Source organism: Sphaeramia orbicularis, chromosome 9 (genome assembly GCF_902148855.1).
Source record: "Sphaeramia orbicularis chromosome 9, fSphaOr1.1, whole genome shotgun sequence".
Lineage (NCBI taxonomy): Eukaryota > Metazoa > Chordata > Actinopteri > Kurtiformes > Apogonidae > Sphaeramia > Sphaeramia orbicularis.
The window spans coordinates 48,775,968-48,786,052 of record NC_043965.1 but is presented as its reverse complement, the minus strand read 5'-3'; the positions used below and the strand labels follow the sequence as shown (position 1 = coordinate 48,786,052).

Sequence of the window (10,085 nt, the reverse complement as noted above, 5' to 3'; positions counted from 1 at the left end):
GTTGGATTTCTAGAACACACTCATAATCTGTTTATTCAGTCAAAACTATTAAAAATCCATGATCTTGTAAAATATTATACAGCAATAATCTTATTTAAAGCATTCAACAAATTACTACCATGTAAAATACAAAAAAACTTTACAATTTGGGAGAGTACTCTTAATTTGAGAGGCTTTGGAGATTTCGCATTACCCAAATTTCAAACCACTCATAAACGTTTTTGTTTGTCTGTATGTGGAGTGAAACTTTGAAACAGTCTGGACATGAAACACAAGCAATGCCAAAATATCCACTGATTTAAACTGGTATACAAAAATATGGTCTGGTCCCAGTATAAAGATGGAGGGTCTTAAAACTGATGTTCCATCAATATTCTGTCTTAAATGTTCATGTGTGCTTGTTGGTCCTCATCTAGTGTGTCTGTGTTGTCCTTTACCATCTGCTGTTGTTCTTACTATCGCTGGTATGTGCTGCTCTTTACCATTAGTGCTATTGTAGTTTTTTTTTGTTTTTTTTTTCTTACCATTGTTGGTATGTAATTATTGCTGTTCTTTACCACTTGTGGTATTGTAGTTTTTTGTTTTTACCATTGTTGGTATGAAATTATTATAATGTAAGTTCACGGTTAACTGTTAGCTGTGGTTACACCACCAGGAATGTACTTTGTTTCTATTTTTCACACACATTTTGGTTATACAATGTAAATACTGCCAAATGAGTTCATTCTAATTTGGTATTGGTCTATTTTGTTCATTGTTCTGGCTTGAAGTCACAGGACAGGAGTGAGTATTTAAAATGTTATTATGTTCAGTTATTTGATGATGAGAATGGGGGTGGGATTACATAAGTTTTTCTTCTTCCCACTCCTTTTCAAGTTTAAATGAATGATTTTTTTTAAATTTTGAATTTGCATGTATTCTGTAAATGCTTGAAATAAACAAACAAATGAATGAAATTAAAAACAAAGAAGATGTGAGTGCCTAATATGTAGTGATGCTTCATGAAGCATTGAAGCCTTTCATCAAATTGGTTCAATCCAGCGCAAAGCTTCTTGTGTCTTCATTTGCTCCACTAGGTCATCTATTGGACAAACAATGTATTACAGGCAAAAATATCAGTTGACATCAATTTGAAGTGTGTGGTATTTTATATTGTGTCTATGTTATTATCGTTAATGAAAACTAATGAAATGACGAAAACTAGAATTGTAAGAACATTTTCGTTAACTGAAATGAATAAAAACTATAATTAAAAGAAAAAAATGATAACTAACTGAAACTGTATTGTGTGCTTACAAAACTATCTAAAATGGCTAAAAATTATAGATAAAATTCCCTTCGTTTTCGTCTTTGTCAATGTTGGATTGACACGAAATCGATTTATTTCCTTCAAGCAATTTTAGCTGCTGGCACCATAAGATATTTAACGGTCCGTCACTTCTTGTCACTTGTCGTTTAGAGTAGTCTTCTGGTCCCCACTCTACCTGGAAACATGGAGACTAAAGTTGGGAGAAAGCAGCAGAGTCCTGTCTGGGATTTATTTGAATACGACGGAGAAGAAGAGAAAAGATATGAAAAAACTAAAACTAAGCATTTAGAAAATAACGAAAACTAATAAAAAATAGCAAACCTGCTCTAAAAACTAATTAAAACTAACTGAATTAGAGAAAAAAAGTCAGAACTAAATAAAACTAAACTATAATGAAAAATCCAAAACTATTATAACCTTGGAATGTGCATGTGTATGTGAACGCTTGTTGGGAGAAATCTGTCTCTTTCTTGCAGGCTCCATATCAATCACACAAATGTTGTTGATAGTCAATGCACAATCAGTCAGAATGCTCAGAATGTGAGGGATCCCCATAGCGTTTCATTTACATTTACATTTATTTCGAGTCGCGCGCCAAATCACAAACCACTTTCTGAACTAGAGGGGGGTGTGGCCGGCCAGCGAGGCTTCGGATGACACCGCATACATCACTGATACAAGCCTCGACACACACTTCACATAGCACTGCCTGGATTACTCAACACATGCCTCGATATGGAACAAATCACTACTATTATGGTCCTTAAATGGACGCCATCTGCTGTTTTGAAGGATGAATTACTCAGGACATTTGTGAAAAAAATCATCAAAACACAAACAGAAGAAAAACTGTGACAACAAAAATTGTGTCTCTTTGATTTGTCTTTGTAAGACATATTTTTGTACTTGCACAATATGATGTAGTTGCTTATGAGCCATGATATATTAGAAATATGTTGTGTATTTGTTATAATTCAATGTAATTAATTCTAATTCAAATACTAAAATGCATCAATTTTTTTTTTACTTTGTTTTGTGAATCAAAGAGAATTTGTAAAAAAAAAAAAAAAAGTTTTGGCAGGAAATAAGAAACCATTATTTACTATGTTGAATGTGGCATTTTTAAAGTAGTTATTTTACAGGTTGAAACAAAAAGACATTTTACATTTATTCCGAGTCAGTGCACAACAGCCACAGTCACTGCAGTTAAGCAGACAGAACGCACACTCTAATAGCAGTAACCTTCTGTAAAAAGGACAGAAGCATGAATCCTGTTTATCCACAAACACAATCATTTACATTTCTTGTCAATACCAAGTTTCCCAGTGACTGACCTGTAGTCCATTTGCACTTTACAGGAATCTGTGAAAGTACCTGTATCCACCCTGGAAATACCCAGAGGGTGTGTGTTCAGTCTACAGTGCTTCATCTACAGCGTCGTCATCACCCTCCTTCTGCAGCTGTTGGTACTTCCGTTTGAAAAAGCCAAACTAGAAAACAATCGTCGTATGATTTAACACACAGCTCTTAGAAACAGACAATGTTCTTCCTCTTTTTGAAGCATTCGTACTCACCTTCCATAGGAGTCCGACAGCCAGAGCCAAGAGCAGCAGACCCGCGATGACGCTGCCGGCGATCACTCCGACTGGAACGTCCCCTTTTTCCCCAGGTTTATTGATTGTCACCACCACCTGGACAACAGCAGAACAGTACACTTACACCAGACCCAGCACAAATTTAACCCTCAGAGACCCAAACAGCCACAGGAGACCGAAAGCATCTACTAATGGAACTGTTTAATTCACCAGGTTCACCAGGAAAACCCATGGAGTTGGATCAGTGACAGTGGATGGACACACTGGGTTTATGTTCAGTTAAACCACACAGACCAGTGCGACTTTTGAGTCAGTTCCTAAATGAATTTTTCTCTCTATTTAACCTTTCTTAAGTTCATTCATTCATTCATTTTCTGAACCCACTTTATCCTCACTAGGGTCACGGGGGTCGGTTGGAGCCTATCCCAGCTACTTAAGGGCGAAGGTGGGGTACACCCTGGACATGTCGCCAGTTCATCGCAGGGCCCTTTCTTAAGTTATTTATCACCATTTATTGTAATAATATTACTAGGGATGCACCAATACCACTTTTTACCAGACCGAGTACGAGTACTTACATTTGAGTACTTGTCGATAAAAAGTACTGATATGAGTACTTAATAATCCCATTCCAGTTCTTCGTTCCTTTTGTAAATGTGCTTTATTGTCATTAGTCTGACTGGAACAAGGTGCTGCTACTGATATTTAATGTGCTGGAATGAGGGTTTCTGAATTAATCCACCAGGGGGCGCCGCTCTTAATTAACCATACTGGACAAATACCACAAAGAAGAGTAAAGTTTTTTGAGAAGAAGAACGTCAGTAATAACAAACATAGAGATGACAGAGGTAACATTAATGTGATACTAATATTGCAGTGTTTTCGCTGGTAAGGTTTAAAATCTTAGCTTCAGCAGGAAGAGAAATGAGCAATAAGTTTGGTTTTCACTTCCGCTGACCCCCGGCCCAGCCCTGGGTAGCTGTCATAAATGTGTCAGTAGTTTTTCTCTAACTCACACAGTGGCTCTTTGAACAGATCCTCTACCTCCATGGTTTCCGCTGGTATTCTCTGTCTGGGTACGCATCCGCCAGCAGCTGGAAAACGGATGGAATGTACGCAGAGGACGGACAGAACGCTGCGTCCGTATCTGTCTGTGTCTGTAACGTTACTTGCAGTCAGCGTTACTTTTATCACTGTCATTTATTTTGAAAAATCTCCACACTCTTCACACTCCCCACACATTATTCGTCCTCCTCGTACCTGCTGCACTGAACTGGGAATGTCACAGGGCTATAGTGGTATCGGTGCATTTGTATCGGATTACTTTTACGAGTACAAATATAAGTACGCACACTGAGTATCGGAGCCGATGCCCAATACTGGTATCAGATTGGTGGATCCCTAAATATTACAATGAAAATCAGGTATTTTCCAGTATTTAATTCACTGATCATGTAGACCAGGGGTGTCAAACTCATTTTAGTTCAGGGGCCACATTCAGCCTAATATGATATAAAGTGGGCTGGACCAGCAAAATAATATAAATAATAGGATAAGAACTTATAAATAATGTCAACTCCATAGTTTTTTTCTATGTTTTTGAGTGAAAAAAGTCAAACTCCATAATGAAAATGTTTACATCTACGAACCGTACTTGAACATAACATGAACAAATATGAACCTGAAAATTCTTAAGAAAAATAAGTGCCATTTTAACAATATTACGCCTTAGTTTATCATTTATACATATGCATTACAACTTACAGATCACAGTGGATCTACACATACGCAAAACATTTAGTAACAGGCAGAATATTGGTACAATTCCACATACTTCTCTTAAGAAATTTCAGATTATTCACATTTTTTATAAAAGGCTAGTCTGTAAATGTAAACATTTTTGTGTAATTTAACTTTTTTTTTTATACTACAACAAAGAGACCAAATTGTAGTTTTCATTATTTATAGGTTATTGTGATAGTATTTTACTGGTCTGACCAACTTGAGGCTGAATTGACCTAAAATGATTCTAACATCCTTGACTGTTAATATCGTCAGTGTAATTTCTGCATTTCACAAATTCAAACCAGGGGCCGGATTGGACCCTTGGGCGGGCCAGTTTTGCCCCCTGGGCCACATGCTTGACACCTGTGATGTAGATGTTCATAAAAGCTCAGATTAAAGTTGATTGTCATAATATCAGAAACAGAGAAAAATTAAGAAAACATGACTTTTTCAACAAAATATAACATTAACTCAGCAACTGCGTCCATCCACTGTCATTGATCCACTTCCATTGTTTTTTCTGGTGGATCAATGTTGTAGAAGATGACAGTGTTTCCATGGTAACTACGGAGCCTCTGAACGTCCAAATGGGTCATATCTGATGACCATGAAAAGATGACAAACTGTATTTTACACTGTTATTGACATGTATTGATAGGATTAGTGGATCACCAGGTATTAAACAGTTTAGTTCAGCAGATGGTTTTGGTCACTGGTGGTTATTTAGGTCTTTATGGGTGAAACCAGTGTTTCTCAAACTGTGGCTCTGGCCCCCTAGGGGAGGTGTGAAGACTTGCCGGGGGGGGGGGGGGGGGGGGCATGGGATCACTCCTGGGTGTTGTTGTTTTTTTTCTTCAGGTTAGAACATGTAGCAGGTGGAACTAATGTTTTAGTGTTGGAGCACCCTGGACTCATTTTATGGACGTACACCAAAGCAATCTACTGCCATGGTGATCTGTCACTAGACTAGACAAAAGTTTAGGTTTGGAGAACGGACAAGGATTGGACTGGAAAAGAAACATGACACGTTTGTGTTTTTGCACAGTTTGTACAAACATGACACGTTTGTGTTTTTGCACAGTTTGCACAAACATGACACGTTTGTGTTTTTGCACAGTTTGTACAGTTTGTACTTTAATGTTCTGAGATGTGCAATAGAAACAGGCTCATTACAGCCACGGATATTGTTCAAATGTTCATCTTTGTTACCAAAATTTGTTTGTTGTTCTAAATAAAAGTAACTTTATTGTCATAGTTGTAAGATAATTGCACATTTCCTATTTTTGTTTGGAAAAATATGGTCTCAGGGAGCAGTCTGGTTGAATTTATTTGTATTGTTCAAGCAAAAATTTAAGTTATTCCTAATTTGCACAAGTTATTCGAGGAAAAGGAAAAAAAATATTGTTACGATATTGATGTTTCTTTCAATAGAAGTTATAATTGCACCACTGTTACACTGTTGTTGGGGTTGAGGGGGGCTTGGAGATTTTTCATCCTCCAAAGGAGGACCCTGAGACACAAAGATGGAGAACCACTGAGTTAAAGAGAGATTTTGTGGAAAAAGTCAATTTTTCTTTAGTTTTCTCTGTTTTGATAAAATAACTATAAAATGTACTCTGAGCTTTTATGAACAGCTACATGATCACTGAATTAAATATAGGAAACTAGATGACTGACACTGAAAAGCACAAAGGATAATATTAAGAACAAAAAACACACAAAAAAACAGGGATAAATCATTTAAGAAAAGTTAAATGCAGAGAAAACCTTCATCCAGGAGCTGCTGGGTCTTTATGAGTTAATCTAATGTAAATATCTCATTGTATTAATATTTTCTCTTACAAATGACCAGAAAATACACAGAGTGAATTTAATATAAGCCAAAATAAGTGTTCAAAATGAAAATAACCATAATTTACTTAAATATGATTGGTCAGAAAGTCAGCATATGATCTTACAGGAAGCTCCTTGAGGCCAATAATGAGCAGATCAGGATTAGAAGTCTCAACATCAATGGTGGAGGTCAGCTCCACAGTCTGATAGGTGGCCTACAATGACGACAAATTCACATAAATAATAATACAAAGTGTCATCCTGAAAATTCATTCATATATCAGTAACTAAAACAATAAATCAAAGCAGAATGAGGAGCTGATAGTTTTAAATATATTTACTGTGGTGAATGAGCCGCTCCAGATCCTGGTTTTGATCTTTATAAAGTAGTCCGTTTTTACTGCAGTGTCTTTGATAATGCATTTTATATACTCGCATTTTGCAGTGTTGCAGTCCTGTGAATAAAACACAAACAGCAGTCAAAAACAGTGCATGATTCATACAGCTTGAAGGGTTGTATCAAAACATCATCAAATGAGAATATGTTTAACTCAAGACAACAGTTTCAAATCTTATCAGCACAGCTTTATGAGTATTAGCAAAGGGAAACCACAAGGCTCTATTCTTGGACTACATGCATTCACATTTTTAATGAATTGATTATGTGGAAAAGTAGAAACACTGTGTTTCATTTGTTTGCAGATGATGCCACTTTATACATAACAGTTGTCCATGCAGTTAAATGCTTCGTATTTGGCTTGATCTTAAATTAGTGTTAAATGAAGACGAGACAAAATGTTGGAAGTATCTACACTGCCTGGACAAAAAAAGTCATACATGCAATATTTGACTGCACCACCTTTGGTTTTGATTACAGGAGACACTCACTGTCACATCTTTTTTTTGCCACAAAATGCTTATGTAGTGTCACAATAAGGTTCATAATATTTTTTCCATCCATAGTTGCATTAATTTTGGAGAATTGATGATGGAGAATCGACCCACTGCATCAAGTCTTCATCACATCCCAAATTAGAGTCTGGACTTTATGGAGGCGAATCCATGTGTGGAAATGATGTCTCATTCTCCCTGAACCATTCTGTCACAAACCTGATGATCCTGATCAATCCTGGTATTGTCCAGTCTTTTAGGCGTTAAAGACATGAGAGGACACTTACTGCATCAGTTAGAGTTCAATAACCTTTTCCAGCTGAAACCTTCTGAACCACTGCAGTACTGACCCATGGAAGGATCTGAACCATTCGCTTAGTTAAATCCAGGCAGTTCCTTTTTCTGTCCAGGCTGATTATTTAACTCTAACTGATGCAGTAAGTGTCCTCTCATGTCTTTAACGACTAAAAGACTGGACAATACCAGGACTGACCAGGATCATCAGGTTTGTGACAGAATGGTTCAGGGAGAATCAGACATCATTTCCACACATCGTCGGCTTCCTGATAAAACCTGCTAAGTGACATTTTTGGTTGGGAATAAAAACCTGCTATCTCCCCTATTATAGCTTCAAATTTCAGTCTCCTGTGAAAGTTGTTTACATACCATCATAAGTACCAACATTAAAGGAACAGATTTTTTTTTTTTCATATTTCACCGTTTCCTGTTATCTAAACAGTTTTTTGTTTCTCCTGTAAAATTTGCCAAAAGTCACATAGCAGGTTTTATCAGGAAGCCGACAACATGGATTAGCCTCCATAAAGTCCAGACTCTAAGGCTACGTTCAGACTGCAGGCTAATGTGGTCCAAATCCGATTTTTTTGCCCATATGTGACCTGTATCCGATCTGTTAAAGACAGTTGGAACAGCACTAATCCATTTTTTTCTAATCTGACCCAGGCCACTTTCATATGTGGTCCTAAATCTGATATGTATCTGATATTTTGCGGTGCAACTTCAGTCTGAATGGCCAGGTCACATTTATCTGACCTTTACGTCATTGAAATGTGACAAACATCACAATTCTGCATCCCAGGAGAGGAGCGGCCTGAAAAAGCATATTTACTTCCATAAACACAGTGTGTGCCTGCGTGGTCACGTATTACATCAGGACCTCTTTTGCACATGTGCGTCCCTTCAGGGTCACATTCAGTTCATACTCAAAACTGATAGAAGTCACATTTACAGGGGTTGGACAAAATAATGGAAACACCTTAAAAAATCAACAAAATATAATTTAATATGGTGTAGGTCCGCCTTTTGCGGCAATTACAGCCTCAATTCTCCGAGGTATTGATTCATACAACTTGTGAATTGTCTCCAAAGGAATTTTAAGCCATTCTTCAGTTAGAATACCCTCCAACTCTTTTAGAGACGATGGCGGTGGAAATCGACGTCTTACTTGAATCTCTAAAACTGACCATAAATGCTCAATAATGTTGAGGTCTGGGGACTGTGCCGGCCATACGAGATGCTCAACTTCATTAGAATGTTCCTCATGCCATTCTTTAACAATTCTAGCTGTATGGATTGGGGCATTATCATCTTGAGGTGAAGGTGTTTCCATTATTTTGTCCAACCCCTGTATATGTTTAGTAAGAACGAGCACACAAAAAAATTGGATTTCACCTAAAAATCCAAATTGTGCATTAAGACCTGCTGTCTGAACATAGCCTAATTTGGAATGTGATGAAGACTTGATACAGTGGTTCGATTCTCCATCATCAAAAATCAAAAATTAATACAACTATGGATGGAAAAAATATTATGAACCTTATTGTGACACCACATTTGCATCATGTGGGAAAAAGATGTGACAGTGAATGTCTCCTGTAATCAGAACCAAAGGAGGAGCAGACAAATATTGCATGAGTGACTTTGTTTTGTCCGGGGAGTGGATAAGTACATGACTGACCATTTTTTCAATGCCTCTGAAGCTCTCCTCAGAGAAGGATACTTGGTGAGTCTTCAGCCCAATCTTCAGCGGGTCAACGTGTCCACTGGAATCACAGCTGACAGAACCTCCCTGCAGGACAAGACGCCTTAGGTGATTTAATATTGTTTTACACACTTCACACAAAAACCTTCTGTCATGGCATTGGTAGTTGGAGCACTCACAGCTTGTGTGTTCACATTGGTCATGTAGAGGAGCTTATTTCCACCTTTGCTGGTCGTTGGCAGAGCTATGGTCAGGTACACGAGGCTCACAGGTAAGATTCCTGTTGAGACCTTGGAAGTAACTTAAGTAGATTAGTTTAACTCATAAAGACCCAGTGCTACTTTTGTGTCAGTTCCCAAATGAAATTTTCTCTATATTTAATCTTTCTTCAGTGATTTATTACCATTTATTATACTATTATCGTCTGTATTTTTCATTTTATCAGTATAAATCAGGTATTTTCCTATATTTAATTTACCGATCATGTGGATGTTCATTAAAACTCATATTAAAATTGAAGGTTATTATATCAAAAACAGAGAAAACTGCAGAAAAAGTGACTTTTTCAGTAAAATATATCATTAACTGAACATAAACCAAGCAATTCCATCCACTGTCATTGATCCAACTCCATGGTTTTACTGGTGAATCAATGTTGTAGAACAGGGGTGTC

At 37.2% G+C, this 10,085-nt stretch overlaps 1 protein-coding gene across 1 annotated transcript in view; it reads right to left on the bottom strand.

The window, feature by feature from the left end:
* Positions 1–1,637: 1,637 nt before the first annotated feature.
* itga2.2 (integrin, alpha 2 (CD49B, alpha 2 subunit of VLA-2 receptor), tandem duplicate 2) overlaps positions 1,638–10,085 on the bottom strand; it is a 59,142-nt gene continuing 50,694 nt past the window's right edge. Inside the window, exons 25-30 of the mRNA XM_030144572.1 lie at positions 9,592–9,702; positions 9,389–9,499; positions 6,864–6,977; positions 6,648–6,737; positions 2,884–3,000; positions 1,638–2,799 (exon numbers count right to left, since the gene is read on the bottom strand). Coding sequence (XP_030000432.1) covers positions 2,725–2,799; positions 2,884–3,000; positions 6,648–6,737; positions 6,864–6,977; positions 9,389–9,499; positions 9,592–9,702 — 618 coding nt within the window. The 3' untranslated portion in view covers positions 1,638–2,724. The remainder of the gene's footprint in view (positions 2,800–2,883; positions 3,001–6,647; positions 6,738–6,863; positions 6,978–9,388; positions 9,500–9,591; positions 9,703–10,085) is intronic.